This window comes from Pinus tabuliformis, chromosome 1_1 (assembly GCF_031772625.1).
Source record: "Pinus tabuliformis cultivar Carrire ecotype Pingquan chromosome 1_1, CPIR1, whole genome shotgun sequence".
Lineage (NCBI taxonomy): Eukaryota > Viridiplantae > Streptophyta > Pinopsida > Pinales > Pinaceae > Pinus > Pinus tabuliformis.
In genome coordinates this window covers 156,016,224-156,038,274 of record NC_142297.1, presented here as the reverse complement: position 1 = coordinate 156,038,274, position 22,051 = coordinate 156,016,224, and the positions used below count along the sequence as shown (strand labels likewise).

The 22,051-nt window shown below is 41.2% G+C and overlaps 2 protein-coding genes across 2 annotated transcripts in view; both read right to left on the bottom strand.

Moving 5' to 3' along the window:
• LOC149212070 (agamous-like MADS-box protein AGL19) overlaps positions 1 to 22,051 on the bottom strand; it is a 244,178-nt gene that overhangs the window by 141,378 nt on the left and 80,749 nt on the right. The gene's annotated exons all lie outside the window — the stretch shown is intronic.
• LOC149212071 (uncharacterized) overlaps positions 2,262 to 22,051 on the bottom strand; it is an 84,145-nt gene continuing 64,355 nt past the window's right edge. The window contains exon 4 of the mRNA XM_089393105.1: positions 2,262 to 2,406. Coding sequence (XP_089249231.1) covers positions 2,262 to 2,406 — 145 coding nt within the window. The remainder of the gene's footprint in view (positions 2,407 to 22,051) is intronic.

The window sequence follows — 22,051 nt, the reverse complement described above, 5'->3', positions numbered from 1 at the left end:
AAGAGAATGTGGTTGTAGATTTCTTGTCAAGACTAACCCTACCTACAGGAAAGGAAGAAATGGTAGATGATCAACTTCCATATGAACATCTCTTTTCCATATTGATGCTTTCTCCTTGGTTTGCTGATATAGCCAACTACTTGGTTGCTGGGAGGTTCCCTCCTAATCTATCCTCCAAGGAGAAGAGAAAGATTGTCAGGAAAAGTGCCCCATTCACTTGGATTGGGGGAAATATTTGCATATTGGGATCAGATAAGATCTCGAGGGGTTGTGAGAGGGAAGAGGAGGTCTTTGACATCCTCTCAGCATGCCATGATGGACCCTTTAGGGGCTACTTTTCTGCTAAGAGGACAAACTTCAAAGTTCTACAATCAGGTTATTATTGGCCCACTTTACATCAAGATGCAAGAAGGTACACCACCAAGTGTGATCAGTGACAAAGGATTGCTAAACACACACCCAAGGATGAAATTCCCTTACAACCTCAAGTGACTTTAGAGCCATTAAAGAAGTGGAGCATGGATTTCATTGGACCTATTGATTCCTCATCAGGAAAAACGAAATATATCATTGTGTGCACTAATTACTTGACTAAATGGGATGAAACAAAGGCAGTAAAGTTAGAAATTGAGAAAAAGGTTGTTGAATTTCTAAGGGAGAACATCTGCTACAGGGTTTGTTTTCCAAGGGAGTTAGTCACTAATCAAGGAGAACAATTTACACCAAATCAGATTGAAGATCTCATGAAGAATCACCAAATAAAGCATCAGATATCCACTGTCTATCACCTCGAGGCAAATGGGCATGTCGAAGTCACAAAATATCACTAGAGAACATTCTTACCAAGGTTTATAGTAGCAGTAGAAAGGATTGAACATACATAGTTGTGGAAGACATCCAATGGATTTACCACATTTGAACTAGTCTATGGGAAGAAGGCCCTGCTATCTATTAAATTTGAATATAACACCTTAAGGATGATAGCTCAGTTAGACTTGGATCTCACTATGGAACAATAGGAGAGGTTGCTCCAACTCAATAATCTAGATGTATTTAGGTTGCAAGCTCTCCTACACACTGAGGTAATTCGACTACAAAGGAAGATTTGGCATGACAGACACACTAAAGAGAATAATTTTCAAGAAGGAGATTGGGCCCTATTGTATGATTCCAGGTTCAAGGATTTCAAGGGAGAGTTAATGATAAGATGGTTGGGTCCCTATCTAGTAGAGAAATGTCATAAGAATGGGTTTGTCGAGATCAAAACAATTGATGAGGAAGGTATTCCCTTGTCACAGGTTATTGTTTAAAGTTGTATAAAATACCTTTGTCCAAGGACAAATTTGTTAGTTCAATCAGCGGAGAATGGAATGTGATTGGGAGGCTCACAACCCTAAATCCTCAAAACTTCTAAAAAAAGTAAAAAGAAAAAATAAGAGGGCCTAGATGAAAACCTCCATGAGGCATTTGAGGCGAACTCCAGGGTTGAAAACCTCTCTAAGGTAGCCCGGGAGAAAAAAAGGGAGAAAAAAACAAAAACAAAATAAATGATGAAAATATCCCCAAGTGAAAACCTCCTCTAAGGCACTTAGGGCAGGCATGCAAGTTGAAAACCTCTGCAGAGGCATCTTGAATGTCTCAAAAAAAAAAGAGAAAGGAGAAAAGAAACAAACAAGGAAGGAGTTCTTGCACTACTTTTGCTAACATCTCTCTTTTGTAGGACTCCAGGTAGTCAACAAGACCATGGCTACAGGACAGATTCTACAAGTGAATTCCTCCATTTTTCTAGCCACTCATTGTATTTTCACCCTATTCACTCACCTCCCTACCTCTCTCCATCATCCATCCAATAATAGAATCAAATTTTCCCTCCTTGTTGTAATGCTACAGGAGCAGTTTGTGATGCTACAAGAGGAGCCTGAAATGATACAGGAGGAAGATTCAATTGGAGAAAGATGCCAGAAGGTCATGTCTTCTTCAAGAAATGTTGAGAGAGGTCCATCAACATCAATTTCATCACCCATCCACCCCATTTAGCCAAAATTCAACTTCAATTTCCACTCAGCTTCAATTTAAAGTTATGTTTTCAAATTTTCCACCACTTACACCACTTCCTCATGATCTTAATCTTTTCCTCATGCCTTTCATGACTTTCCCTCAATCTTACATGCCATGTGAGGTCTCAAAAGAGGGATTAAGTGGCTACTATAGGGAAGATGGTCCTGCTGTAGTAGCCTATACAGTCACAACGAAACTCATCATCAATTCTTTTTTTCACCCACAGAGCATAAGTCCCAGCAACGTTGAGTATCATAAACCCATTTTTGAAGATTGAGAAGGGACACATCCTCCTTAGGAAGCAGTCCATTCACTCCACCACCAACATATTTAACACTGGGAAGAAACCTGCACACACAACAATTTAATCAGTCAAGGAATCATTAAGCTATGAAAACCTGTGCAGAAGAGAGCAAAGGAAACCAACACCTTCACAATCATCATACTATGAGTCCAGCTCATGCATGCAAGCTACTCCAGCAATCAGACATCACGGGTAAGCTCAGGTATGAAAACCATCACCTCTTCCTTATGTATATGATGATAAAATGTGTAATGATCGACAAAGGAATATTTTTTATAGGCTGGAGGTGGCCAGTAAACTTGGCCACCTTTTATTAGTAAACTAAAATTCATTTCAGTCGCACATGCATGTGGAAAAGTCAACTCAAGTGAGGTGGTGATTACGAGGAATGGGGTGATGATTGCAAGAAGTGGGGACAATAGTTAAAAAAGGGAAGTTCATGCAAGAGCCATCTCATCAAAGCGCTCTGAGTCTTTACCACAAAAGGAATATTAAGCACAAGGCTTGACTCCATTGGTAGAATCGCTCATTTCAAGAAGAAGTCAGAGAAGGACGAGCTAGTGTTATCATAGACTACCTAGGGTGCCACTGAGATGCTTTGAACACTGTTTTCAGCTACTATAGGAAGATCTACAAGAGGCTTTAAACTACTATAGGAGGCCCAGAAAGAAGCTACAAGAGAGAATTGAAGGGATAAAGAGAGCCAAAATTACCCAAAGTTGCCCTCAAACCCTCATGCACCTGACAAAGTTATCTTGAAAGGAGTAAGTGGCTCTCTCCCTCTCTAATTTTCATATCTCTGCATGGAAAATTCTGCTTGAATTAAGTGCCCTATAGAAAAGAATTAGGTACTAGTTCCCTTTGGAAATTGTCAAAGAAAAGTTTTTTTTATTATTGGCATCCTTCTCCCCCTCTGATAAAAAGAAAAATTTTGACACTACAACCGAGACTGCTCTAAGGCCAAAATTTGAAATACACCTAAATATACTCAAGAAGCAATAGAAGGAGAAATGGGGGGAGGGTTTAATAGAAGAGAGCCCACAGAAACAAAGAGAATTCATCAACATCCACCTGTGGTAAATATTTTTCTAAGGCATCAGTGGATGGGATTCTTTGAACAATTGAAGGGGTATGATGATGATATAACCCAGGAATTTTCCATGGCACTAAATCCTCAAGGAGAAGATAGTGCCACTACTATTGTTAGAGCCATTTTCATCTCTCTAAATGCTAATCTCATAAGCAAAGTGACTACCTTACCCCTAGGAATTCGATGGAGTGAAGAGGACAAAGCAATCAGCCTCACAATGAGGAAGAACTTCTTCATTCTGAAAAAAAATCCTGTAGAAGATAAAAATGGAGTGAGAAGGGAAAGCTTGCCCTACCCTTGGGATGAAGTGGTCTATCACATTCTCAAATACATATCCTATGAGGGGAGGTTGAGCATTGTATATGCCTATCATTTTAGGTTGCTCCATGAGCTAAGATTCAAAGTAGAATTTCCTCTCCCACAGAGGCTCAGTGTTGCTCATTTCGTCTTGCAATCTATCATTGAAATGAGCCAGAAAGTGAGGGAAGGGAAGCACCAACACATTTCCCACCATGGCCTCATTAAACTGATTGTTATGGATGCTCTTAGTCACCTAAGGAACCCTGTGCTATGGACTAATTTTGTAGACATGGATAGGGAAATTTTCATTGGAACCCAAGCCATCACACATGAAGAAACACTAGCCTCTAGTATTGGAGGTAGGGAAGGAAAGAAGGAAGAAGAGGAGGAAGCAGAAATAGAGGAAGAACAAGCAGAAATTAAGCAAGAATAAGGAGAGAAACAAGTAGCAGAAAAATAGAACACTAAGGAGACCTAAAATCCTAAAGAGAGAAAAAAAAGGACATCAAACAAGTCTCTCTCTAGGGAACACCGAGCAAGAAGTGGCTGCAACATTGGCCACATTGGGCACACTTGTCAAGCCCAAAAGAAGGCAGCCAAGGAAAGGCCCTTTGTACTTCAAAACAAGGAAGAGCACCAAGATAAGGCAAGGAAAGCCTCAGCCTCCTACAAAGGTCCCTATCACCATAGAGGAGTCAATAAGCAAGAAGGAAGAAGTGGGACCTAATGAAGGACAATTCGAGGAGGTTACCTCTCCTAAGACCAAAACCAAGCAACCTATGATACCTATGGGAAGGCCCACCACTAGGGTAGTCACATTTAAGAGACTTAAGACACAAACTACCATGTTACAAGAAGAGAAAGAAGAGATACAAGAGGAAACAGAGAATCTACAGGAGAAACAGAGGTTGCTACAGGAGAAACAAAGGATGCTATAGGAGTATCACGAGGTGCTACAAGAAGGAGAAGCCACCTTAAAAGAATATGAAAAAGGACACAAAGATCTTCAAGAGCCTGATTCACAACGTAGTCTAGAATCCTACTACAAATTTGTTGAGGGAGGTAGGATTATACCTGAGAAATTCACCATCCCACTCTTCTTTGAGTTAGAGAAGGAAAGAGGTAGAACACATAGATGGATGCAAATTGCAAAATCCAAAAGTGTAGAATATGTGGGCCTCATGGAGGAGAAAATCAATGAAATGAGAAAGGAATTAAGTGACCTAAAACTGAGGGAGTCAACCATGAGAGAGAAGCTACAGGAAAAGAACACAAGGCTAAAAGAACAACTACAAGAAAAGGAAACACAACTTACTACTATGGCAAGTTTATCTATGGAATTCATACAATGCAGCAACCATCCAAATCCTATGTTATTTTCCTCAAGGAGCAGTGGCTGTATTTCCAGATAAAGACACTCGCACAATATGGGTCCTTAACTTTCCAAGACTATAGGCAATTTATTGAGTTTTGCAAAAAGGTAAGTATTGAGGATAGCACAAAACCAGTTGAGTTTTATATGCATAATCTGATCCTAACATAGAGGAATTTGTGGGACACTAACTAAAGATTAGAAGACATGAAATTGATGCATTAACCTCTTGGTTCACCCATGAGGAAACAAGGGTTGAAGAAGTGGAAAGGGTGATGACGACAAAAGAAAAGGTTCCCTTATATCAGAGCATAATTACTGAGCCCAAAGGCTATCATTAGCAACTACAATCTCATCTCCTCTAATCCTAAATTGGCACCTAGGTACATATCAACCCAAGAGCAATAAATCCTACATTATGAGGACACTTTTAGGATGGTGGGGACAGAAAGTTTGCAGGCTTGCCAAAGAAGATTGCAAGCCCTGCCCCACATTTTACAAATCAGAGAATATCACTCCCTAGAAAGACTAAGGAATGCCTTGGAGGAAACACCACTATGCAAAAGATCAACTGGATAGGGATCAAAATCAGTCCTCCCTTACTATTGGGACTACAAGAAGGAAAAAACCAAGAAGAGGAACAAAAAGAATGGACAAACATAGAGGCAAATGCAGGTTTCTATCCACAGGAAGGCACACCATATGAAGTGCCTTGGGATGTCAAAGAGGCCACCAGGGCCATGAATGAGCTTCATATCAGTGATTGAGTTTCTCAAAGGGTGAGAAACACCTTCAGCAAGGGGGTGATGATGGGTCCCATCAATAGGTATCTTTTGGAGTTCATTGTGTTATCCTCCAGCCCTTAAAACTCTCATTTTCTCACATTAATTCACATTTTTAGCCATAATATGCTTAATATGAAGACTAAAAGGTGTTTTTCATATTGTATGGCCTAATGTTATTAATATGCAGGCCAAATTAGAATTTTTGGAGATATTTACCATTCAATGGCTTGATGGAGACACCTCAAGAAAATATAGGGAGCTTGCCCACCTCATTAACTCCCTAACTCAGCTTGAGATCACTGAATCTTCTCCAACAGCTCAAATTCACTAGCAGCCGAGGAACTCTAAGTGCATGACAAGGAAAAAGGGAACCATATCCTCAAATCTCGAGATTTTGGAGGGTAGCATTCCTCCTTTGAAGGAAGTTGCCCCTGAATCATTTTTCTATAAATAAACATGCTGAAAGTCCCATTAGGATTCAAAATTTTGTTGCAGCTAAGAATAGCTACTGAGAGCCTAGTGATTTAAATTTTTATTCTTAACTTTCATATGATGTATGAGAATATTATTTTCTATTAATGAGAAGTTTACCATTGATCTACATCTAAGTTAATTTTGGGGGCTGAAACCCTTGGATTTGGGCCCAACCAAAAGGCTTTAGTCCCTTTCTTGTATTTCCTTCTTCTTCTTATTTCAAAGAATTGCAATAATTCTCTTGTTTCAGTAGATATTATATCATAAAAACTTGTAATTGTAGGCTTTCTTATCACCTCACTTGTGGAAAGAGTGATTGGAAAGATCTAGAATAAAAACTCAAAATATTTGTTTATGATTTCTTGGAAAGCGTTAAGTATTAAATTACAGTTCTCCTGCATGTTTAATCTCTACAACTTAGGATTTTGTTAGGGTCCCACCCTAACCCCCTTATTTATGTAATGGGATCGAGTCATAGTCAAGAGTTATTAAAGCCCACATTAATAATTGTAAGTGGTTAACCCGCAATTAATGACGGGACCACAGTTAGTTGCAAATGGGCCGTAGTATTAGATAGATGGCAATAATAAAACCCATCGTATTGATCCTTGGTATTGCATGTATGAGTCATATATAAAGGATAGAGACTCCCTGCGAGGAGCATCGTGTCTTATTTTTGTATCGAGCTCTGCTCTATTGGAGGTTGCCCCCTCGAAGAGGCCAGTGAACATTGCTTTCTCAATAATAAAGTATTTGCTGTTGTCTCACACTGTTCTATGTCCTGGGTATCTTTCTTCGCATATTCTGTATTTGGGTATCTTTTGCAGGTTAAGAGCATAACAGATTTAGCAGCATTAGTTTGATAATTTAAGTTTTGTTGTAGGTTAGACTAGACTTCAATAAAATTCAACTGATCTCTTCCATAATTATTTACTTTACTCCGATAATAATCATTAGATGTATGTAGTTTGTTGGTTGCAAGAAATGTGTTAATCTGCAGGAGTGGGCATACCTTTCCACATTAACCTGGACCCTTCCATCTTCCTCATAGGTGTTACAGATTCATTTGGGCACATCAATCCCATCATCTAGATCAACGTTGTAGGGCTCATCAAACCCTAATTTCAGTTGCTACATGCCCTAAACAAGTCACCCCTTTGAATGCCTCCTTCCCATACAGTTTCATGACTTGAAGACATCCAAAAATAGCCTCTAGAGGGACTAGCGCAGGTAAGCCCTTGTAAAGGTGCACTGCAGAGCAGTTAAGTCCACTGCCAGGGTACTTTGCAGAGCACTTAGGCTTCCTTTCACCTGTGTTGGGCGAGATTGAGCAAAATTCACATAGGGTTGGGGAATATTCTTATCTTTTGGATTCATCTAGAAGTTTTCCTCACTTATCAACTCCTATGAGCTCGAAAATGGATGAGGAATGAGTTAAGGTGCATCCTATCCTCTCATCCCTTCCTCCATGGAACTAATTCTAAGAATGGAAGGCCATTCAATGCCACCATTTATGACAAAACCTCCTTCATCTTCTTATAAATTGACCACTCATCTAAGAGATCAGGTGTTGGATTATGTTGAATTTTAAGGAGATAATGTTGCTATGAGTTTTGGCTTTGAAGCAAGTATTGTAATGCTACAAGTGTGTCATGCTTTTGATGTGATATGGATGGGATCCATGCGGGAGGAATGACTTTGAATCAGACACAATGGTTGTAATTCCTTCTTCTATTTAAAAGTGTTTGAACCTTTCTCCCATATGTTTGTATTGTTTTATAATGCTTATATGAGTGAAATGTATCTAATTCCATTCACTTATATTCAATAGATCTTTTTCTTTGATCGATTCTTTGTTTTCTATTGTGTTTACAGGTACTTCTCAAGTGTATTAAATACGGGAAGGAGCGACAAGATCAATACAAGGGAGACGAGAGGAAAGCAAAACTACAAGTAGGTCTTCTCATCTTCTCATCTTATCTATTGCTTATAAGAAGAGACTAAAACACTTTAAATTGTTGTTCTAGATACAACTACTTATCTAGGGAACTAGTATTTATCCGTAGATACCAAATTCTCCAAAACAAATTGGCGACTCCGCTGGGGAAGATCATCCTTCCTAGTAGCTTATCCACCTCCTAGGACACTCTTTTAGACCCTACTTGTGTTCATTGATTGTATTTCAGCCCTTTTGCATTGAATTTTGGTAAAAAATTGAGGTTAGATGACTCTTGAGTGGCCTCTCAGAAATCAGCACAGGCTTGGTCAGGGGACAGTGCTCTGCAAAGAACCCTTGAGTGAGAGACAGTGCTCTGCAACGCAGTTAGGCCCTCTTTGACCTGTGCTGATCCACCTTAGGGAAAATTTTCACCTTTGGAATGTGTTTTTGCCAACTTTTCTCTGTTTGTTTGTTTGTTGATTGATCAATGAATGTTATGTCTCAAAGAACAAGTTTCTATCTCCTTGTCTAGCCCTACTTTGACTTGATTGATTAATGTTTCTTAAATGATTTTTTGTCATTATCAGTCTATAGTCAAAGTTATAATATAGTTGATTAATCTTTGTTCGAAAGAAAGTGTCGTAAAGTCTTCTTTTCCTTCGAAACAGAACTATCATAAAAGTCTTTGTTCTTATGAAAGATTGATTGATTGTATGTGCATATTTCCTTTTTGTTCATCATAACATTAAGGGATTCGAAAAGAAAAACTTGCATCATTCATATTGTAGTTTTTGAATGCTTGAAAGGAATAGCTAGGGAAATTGCATTAGATGTGCTCTTTGCTCTTTGTCAAAGATCTGATTGCTCTATCCCTACTAGCTAAGGTTTTCATTGTTTAATTGAATTAAAATAATGCTTATCATATTAGTTGCATTTTAGGAATTGCAAACATTCATCATGTGGTGAACCTTGAAAGGAAACTTCTAAAGAGGATAAACTTAAAATTTATCTGAATTTACCTAATGGAGCATTGTCACTTAACGAAAAACATTTAGTGGTTCTAGGCTAGAGACGTGTTCCGGCTTCGTAAAGCAAAACAGTGGTCACTAACTTGTCTACAATACATCCCGAGTGTGATACCTCATTCCACATACGTGAGTATATCGTAGCTTGTCCACGTAACTTCGGGTATATAGGGTGGTGTTACAGTACATAGAGTATATGGGAATGCTCTCACTATGCGGTTTTGCATAAGACAACACTTATATGGATTGGGCCTCCACGTACTTTCAGGTATATATGGGAGGACAACACTAGGTTGCTATTCATCCTTAGGTAACTAAGTTATCCACATTGTAGAGTGTGATACATCGAACACAACATTTAGGGAGATTGCCTGCCTGTACTTCTCGGTTCACCGGGAGGTATTCTACAGTTCACAGTTGCTTGGTAAATATTTTGCCTAGATTATCACTCTTTTGTTTTGTTATGTTACTTTGATTAAAATAAAATTAGTTGACTGCGGATAACATCCTACACGCTCACTCCTTAGTTGATCTTAGGTTGAAACATATGGCGACAAATCCGGAGTCCACCGATTAAGGAATTCCTTTTGATGGGAATCCTAGTCCTTTTCCTCCTTTCAAAAATATTGGTGCTCCTTATATGGCTACATTATCCCTACTGGGACTTACCATTGGCTTTACCATTGGCTTTCCAATATGGTTGTTTTCAACCTCCTTGGTTCAAAATATCATGATTTGTCCAAAATCGAGTACACCTCCAATTGGACAAAATCAACCCCCAATTGATCCTAAAGTTGACCCTTTGCCTTCTTCCTCAGTTGTTTCTTCCTCCCCTTCTTCCTCTTCGCCTGGTGAAAGTAATGGTACTAATAACCAGGTGGTTAAGAAGAAGAAGAAGAAGAAGCAAATTTCGCAGAGGGTCAACCAAGCAACTGTTGCTTTGAATGCAACATGTGATGAGAAACAGTTCATCAAGCCTCACAAAGTTCGATATCCATGAAAAATATGTGCGGGAGACTATCTTTTTCGAAATTGTCCTGATATTCCTCAGATCTTAGAAGAATGGTCTTCTTGTTCACATCATCCTGTGCCATCAACTTTTGGAGATCATGCTGATGACACAACATCAACTAGTGGTAGTAAAGTTCATGGAAAGAAGGGTAAAGTTAAGTTCCCCTATAGGTTATGTGAAGGGAATCACCCCATTCACCTTTGTCCCTATCTGGATGAAGCCAAAAAAGTGTTGGATAATTGTCCTGCTTCACCGTAGCGACTTCCATTTGGTTACAGGAAACTATCCCTTAATCCTTCACTAGTTGATAAAGTGACTGACCCAAATCAACCGTCGGTCAAACCCACTCTCTTTGAATGTGAATCCCATGAGTCTATACCTGACCCAAATCAATAGGTGAAGGTAACAGTTGACCTGATTTCACCTTTAGTTAATCGTACCTTTCCCAAAGAGAGTGAATATGATACCACTCGGGTTCTTTTCGTTTCTTTAGATTCTAATGAGCTTCGGGGCAGTCCTCCTATTCCATCAAGACAGGAGGAAAATCCTCCCATTCTCGTAACTCAAGGGGTTAATTCTCCCGTTTTTATGGTACCCCCTCTGAGTAGTCTCATCACTTCCTTTGACTGGAATCGACTAGCAGTGTTTCCTCTTCCTTCTTATGTGCCTTTCCAGATCATAGTATAGGTTTGTAATATGATTGTATTGGGCACTATTATAGATGAAGGTGCATCTCTGAATATCCTTTCCTCTACTGCTTGGAAAGTACTCAGTTCGCCGCCACTTGTGCCTGTTACCTAGAATCTGTTGGCTTTTAACAGAGGAACCAGTCAACCATTAGGGATCCTTCTTCAGTTGCCTATTACTTTGAGAGGAAATATCATTTATCTAAATGTAATGGTAGTCCCAGGCCCTTTAGATTACAATTTACTTCTTGGGCACGACTATGTTTATGGCATGGGAGCTATTGCTTCCACACTCTTTCGAGTGATGTGTTTCCCGCATGAAGGCATAATTGTCATCGTTGCCCAGCTTTCATTTCCCAATGCAAATATGGCTTCCAGCCAACCATCTTCCCTAAATGGTCCTTTTGTACCAATGGTATCATCCCCACCACGGGTTAATTATATGGCAACCCATTCCATACCTACATCAACTAACGATCAATTCAGTGATGTTGTACATCATGTACTAGGGGCATTGGAACCAGATTTCTCCTTCATGACTTTTTATGAGTTGTGATCAAGGAGTATGAGGATAATTCTTTTACTGTGTTAACCTCATTAAAAATCAAACAGGTCCCCTAAGCATAGTTCCTAGTCTTGTGTCAACCTCGTTAAAAAATGAAATAGGTCCATGAGGATAGTTCTTTTACTATGTCAACTTCATTAAACAATGAAACAACTCTCATGAGGATAGTTCCTTGTCTTATGTCAACCTCATTAAAAAATGAAACAAGGAGTATGAAGATAGTTCCCAGTCTTGTGTCAACCTCGTTAAAAAATGAAACAAGGAGTATGAGGATAGTTCCTGGTCTTGTGTCAACCTCATTAAAAAATGAAACAAGGAATATGAGGATAGTTCTTTGTCTTGTGTCAACCTCATTCAAAAATGAAACCAAGGATATGAGGATAGTTCCTTGTCTTGTGTCAAGCTCATTGAAAAATGAAACAAGCTCCTCTGGAGCAAAATTCCAATTAAATTCTTTGATTAGATCTCGTAAAATCCCAGTCTAGTCTTTCACTTGATCTCGTAAACGAACCTTCATTTCATCCACCTGATAGCCACGAGTAGTCTATTTAGGTGAATCTAATGAAGCTTGGGGGGCATGCACCTAGTGGTAAAGTTAAGTTTCCCTATAGGTTATGTGAAGGGAATCACCCCATTCACCTTTTTCCCTATTTGGACGAAGCCAAAAATGATCCGGACTTAAACAGGAATGCAACAAATTATAGAGATAACCATAAACACGGATATGCAACAGAAATAATGCTTCATTTCATTAATGTAAAATACTGAAATATGCTTACAAACAGTAATGGAAATAAATCAGCTAGGGCGATGGTAGCTTATCTCTGAGAAGAAGATGTGGTGGCTACATGCCTCTGAACTGTGTTACAGTGAGGCTCGAAGGCCTATTTACCTAACTCTAGAAGATGAAACGCCAAACTATGGGCCCCGTTTGGGTAAATTGGTACATCAACTTCCCATGGTCGTAACTGTGGCATACGATCTCCGTAAAATCTCAGTCGAGTCTTTCACTTGATCTCGTAAACGAACCTTCATTTCATCCACCTGATAGCCACGAGTAGTCTATTTAGGTGAATCTAATGAAGCTTGGGGGGCATGCACCTAGTGGTAAAGTTAAGTTTCCCTATAGGTTATGTGAAGGGAATCACCCCATTCACCTTTTTCCCTATTTGGACGAAGCCAAAAATGATCCGGACTTAAATAGGAATGCAACAAATTATAGAGATAACCATAAACACGGATATGCAACAAAAATAATGCTTCATTTCATTAATGTAAAATACTAAAATATGCTTACAAACAGTAATGGAAATAAACCAGCTAGGGCGATGGTAGCTTATCTCTGAGAAGAGATGTGGTGGCTACATGCCTCTGAACTGTGTTACAATGAGGCTCGAAGGCCTATTTACCTAACTCTAGAAGATGAAACGCCAACTGTGGGCCCCGTTTGGGTAAATTGGTACATCAACTTCCCATGGTCGTAACTGTGGCATACGATCTCCATTTGACGCGTACAATAGCTCGTTAGAAAGATCTATCCGAGCACTACCAATTTGGGAAGAGGAAAATTGGTCTATGGCCCCATGTTGCCCCCAGATTTCCCAAAAAACATCGTTTAGGGCCTCAAAATAGCTCCAGAAGTTCAGGACCCGAAAAACTGCTAAAAATAGTAAGTTGTGCTACAATTAAGGAAACTGAAAATGCTAAGAGAAACAATGGTGGGGGTCCAGGTGGACTTGGCAGGGGGCCACCAATATCCACCTGGATCATTCCTCCCCCCTTAGGAAGCAATGGTCCCCATTGCGTTGAGTTCCTCCATGAGATGAGGAAACTTTTGCTGAACTTGGTCCTTGGTGAGCCACTTGCCCCGGTGAAGAAGTTGGCCTGCTTTGACAACTCAATATAGTTGGATATTCTATTGGCGAGTGTTCTTGATCTGTGTGTCCATGATCCAATTAGTTGCAACTTGTTCCATGCAATCTGGATTTAATTCTATGGGTGTGAGCTGTTTTGCAATGTTGGATGTGTCTAGCAATGGTGGAAAGTATGGCCGAAGGCGGTCCACATTGAACACTGGGTGCACGCTAAGGAATGGGGGAATGCTGAGCTCAAATGCATTGTCTCCCACAACCTTAGTAATGGTGTAAGGACCATATTGGAGTGGTCTCAGTTTCTGATAGGCTCCAGTAAGGCGTTCCTTTTGCAAATGCAACCAGACTTTGTCGCCCACCTAAAACTTGTGTGGCACTCGATGTTGATCATGTCGCTGCTTGTACTTGGAATTTGATTTCTCTAGAATGTCATGGACCTACTGGCGAATATGTTGGATGTGCTCAATGAAGCTGGTTGCCTTGTCTATTTCGGACTGGACATGAGCCGAATCTGTGTGAGTAGCTGCAAGTGGCATGGCCACATCAATGGGGCATAGTGGCTGGAATCCCAAGCCCACCTAAAAAGGGCTGTGGCCAGTTGAGCTGTGAAGAGCTTGGTTGTAGCTGTGCTGAACATACGGGAGGCTCTCGTCCCATGTGCGTGGATGCTTTAAGTTGTACATGTGCAAAATGTGCACAATCATCCTAATGACAACCTCTGTCTGGCCATCAGTTTGTGGATGGAAGGCTGTGGACGTAGTGAGTTTGGTGTCCAGCATTGACCAGAGACTAGACCAAAATGTACTGAGGCCACACTCGTTCAAAGAAGAGTTTAGCAGTGGCTTCTGCTATGATATTCTTCTTGCAGGCCACCATAATGGCCATCTTCAAGAACCTATCAATGACCACAAAAACACAGTCATTTCCATGCTTAGTGGAAGGAAGGCCTGACATGTAATCCATGGAGATGGATTCCCAAGGTCGACTAGGGGTAGGCAGCGGGGCATAGAGGCCTTGCTTCTTGATGGTCGGTTTGGCAATGGCACAAGTAGTACATGATCTGATGTACTTCCCAACATCCTATCGAAGATTTGGCCAATAGAAATACTTTTGTAGTACTGCCACCGTTTTCTCGACCCCGAAATGCCCAGCAACCCGACTGTAGTGTGCTTCTCAAATCATCTTGGCACGCTCGCTTGATGGAACACAAAGGTGACTCAGGTGGCATAACAGGGCATCCTGGAGGTGAAAATCTAGAACATGCCGACCCTCCAAGAGTGTCTGGTATGTGTGGCCGAATTCTAGGTCACTTTTGTAGAGAAGTGGCCAATCACAAGTCTCGTGCCCACAAGAGTTGAGCATGGTGGTTAACGCCATGATCGGTGGTCCACTGAGGCAATCTGTGACATTATTGGTGCTGCCCTTCTTATACTTGATATTCAAATGGAACTGTTGCAAGTATGTAGACCACTTCTAATGGCGATCATTCTGCAATTTCCCTTGGGTCTGTATGAACTGCAGGGGTCAGTGGTCTGTGTGGATGACCGTTTCCTTCCCCAAAATGTAATGCTTCCATTGTCAGCAGGCCTGCACAATGGAATACATCTCTTTATCATAAGTGGGATACTTCCAGACTGTGTCTGAAAGTGTTTCACTATGATATGTCACTGGATGCCCGTGTTGAGTAAGGACTGCCCCAATATCATAGTCAGAGGCATCTGTTTCGACCGCAAATGGTTGTTGTAAATCTGGTAACGCGAGCACTGGTGTCGTGCAGAGGCGATCTTTCAACTCTATGAATGCCTTCTGTGAGATTCAGACCAAAAGAATTTTGCTTTCGCTTCTCCCTCGGTGACTTGACTCAAGGGCCAAGTGATATGAGAAAACCCCAACACGAACCTGTAGTAGAAGTTGGCAAGACCTAGAAAGCTGCAGAGCTCTGTCAGAGTGGTTGGAGGTGGCAAATCCCGAATCAGTTGGATCTTGCCTGGATCCACATGCACCCCCTATTCATCAATAATGTATCCCAGATACTTAACCTGGGTCATGCCAAAAGTGCATTTCTCCAAATTGGCAAATAGCTTGTGTTACCGCAGTGTTTGGAGACCCTGTCGGATGTGGTGGAGGTGCTCTTCCCAACTCTGGCTTAAGATCAGAATGTCATCCAAGTATACCACTACAAATGACTTGGTGAATGGCCGCAAGATGTCATCCATTAGCCTCATGAAGGTTGCAGGAGCATTCGTCAATCCGAAAGGCACAACCAACCATTCGAAAAGGCCCTCCTTGGCTTTGAAGGCAGTCTTCCACACATCAGAGGGTTCGGTTGGTACCTGGTGATATCCTAACTTCAGATCTATCTTGCTGAAATATTTCGCCCCCTTTAGTTGGTCCAGGAAGTCATCAATCCGTGGGATCGGGTACCTATTACAGACAATGATCTTGTTCAGCGCTCGATAGTCAATATAGAGTCTCCAAGTCCCATCCCTCTCCTGTACCAACACGATTGGGCTCCCACAAGGCAATGAACTCGGACGGATGTGACCTTTCTGCAAGAGCTCCTCAATCTGCCTCTTGATTTCATCGTTCTCTAGAACAGAGCGCCAATAAATTGGTCCATTGGGTGGCAGCGCACCTGGGGTCAGATCAATGGAGTGCTTGACCTAACAGTGCAAAGGAACCCCTGTGGGGGAGGTGAAGATGTCCTTGTACTCCTCCACGACCTTGTCCATCTGTAGTTGTCGTGCGGAGGGGCCCTGTCTGGAGGCCGTGGCCACCGTCTTCTTCTTTCCTTGAGGGTGTATCATCAGGAAAACAAATTTCCCAGTTTTGGAAATGAGCTTACTGCATTGTTTTGCAGTAATCAAAGAGATGACGGTAGGCAGTGCTACCTCTGGTATCCTGTACAACTTATTTCCCAATGTAATAATAACAGCACGGGGCCTTGATTCATACACAGCATGTCGCTTCCACAAGTATGGTTGTCCTAATAATACATCACAAACTTCAAGAGGAGCAATGTCACACAATACCTCATCCATGAAGGGCTTGATGTTGTATGGAAGATGACACTGCTGGCTCACGCGAAAATCCCGTCCTTGGTGAAGCCACCTGATGGTGTACGGTTGTGGATGTGTTGTGGTCGGTAAGCCCAATTGCTTCACGAGCTCTGCCGAAATGAGGTTCTTTTGGCTCCTGCTATCGACAATGAACTGTAGCAGGGAGCCCTTTACCCACATCTGGGAGTCGAAGAGATGCTCCTCCTCCTCTAGATCTTCGGGTTCATTTTTCTGGATCTTGGCGGTAGCAACAATGGCGTTGGGATCTACATCAATGATCTGCTTCCCTTTGTCATTCCCCTTGTCGGGTTCTGACTCAGAGTCGGAACATGCATCTGATTCTGAAACCTTTAGCTCAGCCACCAGTGACTGCTTGGCTCGACACTCACTTGTGTTGTGAGTGGAGCTCTTATGGAACTCACACCATTTTCCCGTGTCCTTTTTCGGCTTCACGGTGCTGTTCTTTGCTTGTAGCTTTGGCGGGTTGTCTTGGGCTGCCCCGCCTTGGCTTTGTCCTTTGTTTTGTGGTTTAGGGGCACCTTTCTTTTGCTTCGGATTCGCAAATCCAAAGTCTCGCTTCTTTTGTTTGAACTTCTGCTCGACCTTGACGGCATATCGGTATGCTGTGCCGAGCGAGGAGATGTTCAGGAATTCTATTTCTTGCTGGATGTACTTGTGCAAGAAGCCACTGTATTTGAGTATCAAATGCTGCTCCGAATCCTTGATACCCAACTTTGTGCGAAGGGTATGGAAAAGATTGGTGAACTCCGACACATCTTGGTCCCTTCCCTGCTGCAGCATGGTCCACTTTATGTATTCATCCTCATAGCTTCCGACAGGGTAGTACTGCTCCTTGATGGCATCCCGTAATGAATTCCAGGTGGGTGCAGCGGAAAATAGTGAGCCGGTATTTTCATCCTTCTGCTTGCAGTAGGTTTCCCACCAGTCCTTGACGTGGGGGGCTGCTTTGAGAAGAGCGAAAACAATCTTTTCCTGACTCAAAAATTCATGAACAGAAAAATAACCCTCTAGCAGATTTAACCATTTATCTCCGGTATCTGCATCCATCTGACCCTCGAATATGGGGATTTCAAAATTAACTTGTACCTTAAAGGTCGTGGCATTTCCAGAGTAGCTGCTGGAAGCCGATGAGTCGCTTCTGGGTAGCCGCTGAAGGATATGGGCAACGCTGTCCATCATCGCATTCCATTGTCGCTCGAGGGCTTCTTCGAGCAAGATTTTGATAGGATCTCCTGCCCCCTCGTCTTTCTTCTCATCCGCCATGGGAGGCCGTCGGGATTTGCAAGGCTGGTCTTGCAAAGGTTCGACCAGTTCAAGCCCTAACTCTTTATATCCCGACCTCGTTGGGGACATGCAAAGAAAAATAGAGAAAAAGCAGACCGCTCTGATACCACTGATCCGGACTTAAACAGGAACGCAACAAATTACAGAAATAACCATAAACATAGATATGCGGCAGAAATAATGCTTCATTTCATTAATGTAAAACACTGAAATATGCTTACAAACAGTAATGGAAATAAACCAGCTAGGGCGATGGTAGCTTATCTTTGAGAAGAGATGTGGTGGCTACATGCCTCTGAACTGTGTTACAATGAGGCTCGAAGGCCTATTTATTGTTGAGAAATAATAGAAAACCCTTAACATTCCAAAACCTAACCCTAGAAGATGAAACGCCAAACTGTGGGCCCTGTTTGGTTAAATTGGTACATCAACTTCCCAGGGTCGTAACTTTGGCATACGATCTCCGTTTGACGCGTACAATAGCTCGTTAGAAAGATCTATCCGAGCACTACCACTTTGGGAAGGGCAACATCTATCCACGGACCCATGTTGCCCCAGATTTCCCAAAAAACGTCGTTTAGGGCCTCAAAACAGCGCCAGAAGTTCAGGACCCGAAAAATTGCTAAAAATAGTAAGTTGTGCTACAATTAAGGAAAATGAAAATGCTGAGAGAAACAATGGTGGGGGTCCAGGTGGACTTGGCAGGTGGCCACCAATATACACCTGGATCAAAAAAGGTGTTGGATAACCGTCCTGCTTCACCACAGCGACTTCCATCTGGTTACATAGGACTCTCCCTTTCATCATGCTGGGGGCATGTAAACTAATCTCAAGCATAGTTCTTCGTTTCAAGCTTGTGTAAAAATGAAATTGAATTCAAGCATAGTTCTTCGTTTTAATCTTGTGTAAAAATGAAACTGAATCCAAGCATAGTTTTTTCATTTCAAACTTGTGTAAACATGAAACTGAATCCAAGCATAGTTCCCTATGGTTCAAGCTTGTGTAAAAATGAACCCATTTCCATTTTTAACCCTCGCTATTGCCATTCTATCAGTGTTTTCTATCAAATGAGCCTTGGTTTTCTCCTTCCATTGTCACTATCTGCTTGGCCGATCATACGCTCTCACTTGGTTGTTTTACCCTTTTTTAGGAATAGTTGCAATGAGTGGTCTTATTAGCCAGCCTCTTCACATAAATCAACATATTTTTATAAGTTCCAACATCACCAGAAGACCTCTTTAAGCTCTTTCCAGACTCTCTAAACATGAAAAGATTGTCAAGCGTTTGTCCTTTCCAGCTCGTTAACGGATTGGAAACGACATCTCTCTTGTATTATTTTACACCTTTTCAGGCTTGAGAGATTAATTTACGAAAAAGAACTTGTGGAGTTTTCTTTCAGTCCATTTTCAAACTCTCTAAACATGAAAAGGACCGAGTTATCTTTGTTGTTAAACTCCTTAAAACATCAAATAGCGAAAAACTTGTCCATATAAACAAGACCGAGTTTCACCTTCGCTAGACTCGTTAAAACATCAAATAGTGATGGATTCGCCCGAAGGGTGAAATTATACAACAAGCATATGTTATCCTCCTCAAGCTTGATAAAAATAAAGAGGTACTGGTCAACAATGACTAGGGAAAATGGGAAAAAGGGGAAACCACTTTATGGTAGCAAGTCGCTCTTGAACATGACACTTTCACTCCATCACCGTGACTATCTGGGTTGGGTTATTAGCTTAATGGTTATCACACCATTGGTATATCATACCATCCATCACTTTGTTTGGGCCAATGCTACCAATTCATTTCAATGTCACTGACATGTTCAAGAGAAGTCATTCAGTCAAAATTCATCCTTTGCAATACCATAAACCTTCATTTTCATGACCGCCATTCCTGAACCTTGTGTCGTCAGTCAAATTCCATCTCTAAAATCACTACACTCGTTTCGTGTCGTTGATGTGGGATACATCAAGGCCCTCATGCGACAAGTCGCTTCTTGTCGACATCAGCACATTATCCAAGAATTTGACTTAGAAACACCCTTCTAATACCTTGAGGCTTGGATGCATCAATGGAAAGTTTCTTGCCTCTAGCGATAGGCATACATCAATGACCTTCGACCAAAAGACTTTGTATGGGGTCCGACATCAAATCATCCATTCACACCATGTAGAATGTACTATAGTACCTTGAGGATCATTATCATCATTACTGATTTCTCTCACATCTGTTAACAACTTACATCATTGGCTAGTAATCAGATGGTGTCTTCCCATGTTCAACTTCAAATCATATATTCACATGGTTAGACTCGTAATTGAGTGAACTATTGAATGAGATAAAAGACCCCAATCTAGTTTCATCCATCCGGGCTGTGATTTCAGGAGTACTAAATCATATGTACAATGGCTTTACATTGATGGGATCATGGGTCTATATCTATAGACGACTATTTATGTACATGTAATGAAAGTTTATAAGTTGAGCATTGTTATAGCTCCAAATCTCACTCTTATGGTTTGTGATGCTGCACTCATGGCCTAGGGCAACCCCTCCTTTCAGATCTGGTCCAAAATTTAAAAAACAGTGTTTTATCCCTTATATGCGACATTACCCTGAGTTAAACGCGTGTATACGAGGGTAGGCATATACCCAACCTGCGTATATGTATTAAAACACTTTAAAAAATATAAAACTCCTTAATTTCGGGCAGAGATCGCGGGTTTTACCTGGTGATCACCTGTTAGTGCCAGTAGCCCAGCTGTTCCCAACCAACTCCCAACTAAAAAACTACTTTGGGAGAAGTATAAAAAGGCTTCAATGGGAAGGCCTAAGGGAGGAGAGAAGAGAGAGAAAGGTTATTATGCTGAGATTTTTCCCCTGACCAGGTCTGAAGATCCTTGTGCCTCCTGCACTTCCCCCATTTGTACAAGAAACCCTTGTTTCCTTGTGTGTTGATGTTCATCCACTACTTGTGACATCATGGAGTAAGTCATGGAAGGAGTTTGTTAAAGGCTTGAGGCTGGACGAATCCGGAAGAAAGCTTTGCTTGGAGCCTGCGAAAGGACGACTCAGGTGAAATTATTCCTTTTCTGTACTTTATTTGTCTATAATAAAAGAAACACATGTCTTGGTTCCTGATATAAATCTTCTTCATGTTTATAATGTTCCTGTTAGAATTCATATGTGAATGGTTGTTTAAATTTCATAACTAACTACCTTTCTTTATAACATGAAGATGGTTTCTTTATAAGGTTTTGTCCATATACTACTGTGCTCTCCGGAATTGGTTGTTTTGCAGGACAAAGGAGCAAAAGGAACTCGAAGAAGGGTTTGGACCCTAAAGGACCTTCTCAAACGTAGGACCTCAGGTACGCCCCTTATCATAGAATTTTCTTATAATAGCATAATGGCTGTGTGAATGTGTGTTTCTCTGTATAGACAACTTTCAGTCTGCTAGGGTTTCAACCCAAAAGCCCTAGGGGAACATTTCCCTTAACAAGCATGGGTATGCCTTCTCTCAGCGATTGATGTAAAATCAAATATCATGATATATGTATTGTAATTGATGTAAGTCACGTTCCACATCGATACCTCCTCATCACATCGTAAAGCATTTCATTCGACATTGGCATTTTTCCGACTTCATGCTTTAGGGGGCAACTATTACAGATCCATTTGGACACATCAATCCCATCATCCAAATAAGTGTTTTAGGGCTCATCAAACCCTAATTTCAGTTGCTACATGCCCTAAACAAGTCACCCCTTTGAATGCCTCCTTCCTAGACAGTTTCATGACTTGAAGACATCCAGAAATAGCATCCAGAGGGACCAGCGTAGGTAAGCCCTTGTAAAGGTGTGCTACAGAGCAATTAAGTCCATTGCTAGGGTGTTTTGCAGAGCACTTACGCTTCCTTTCACCTGCGCTGGGTGACATTGAGCGAAATTCACATAGGTTTTGGGGAATATTCTTATCTTTTGGAGTCATCTAGAAGGTTCCCTCACTTATCAACTCCTATGAGCACGAAAATGGATGAGGAATGAGTTAATGTGCATCCTATCCTATTATCCCTTCCTCCATGGAACTAATTCTAAGAATGGAAGGCCATTTAGTGCCACCATTTATGACAAAACCTCCTTCATCTTCTTATAAATTGACCACTCATCTAAGTGATCTGGTGCTGGATTATGTTGAATCGTA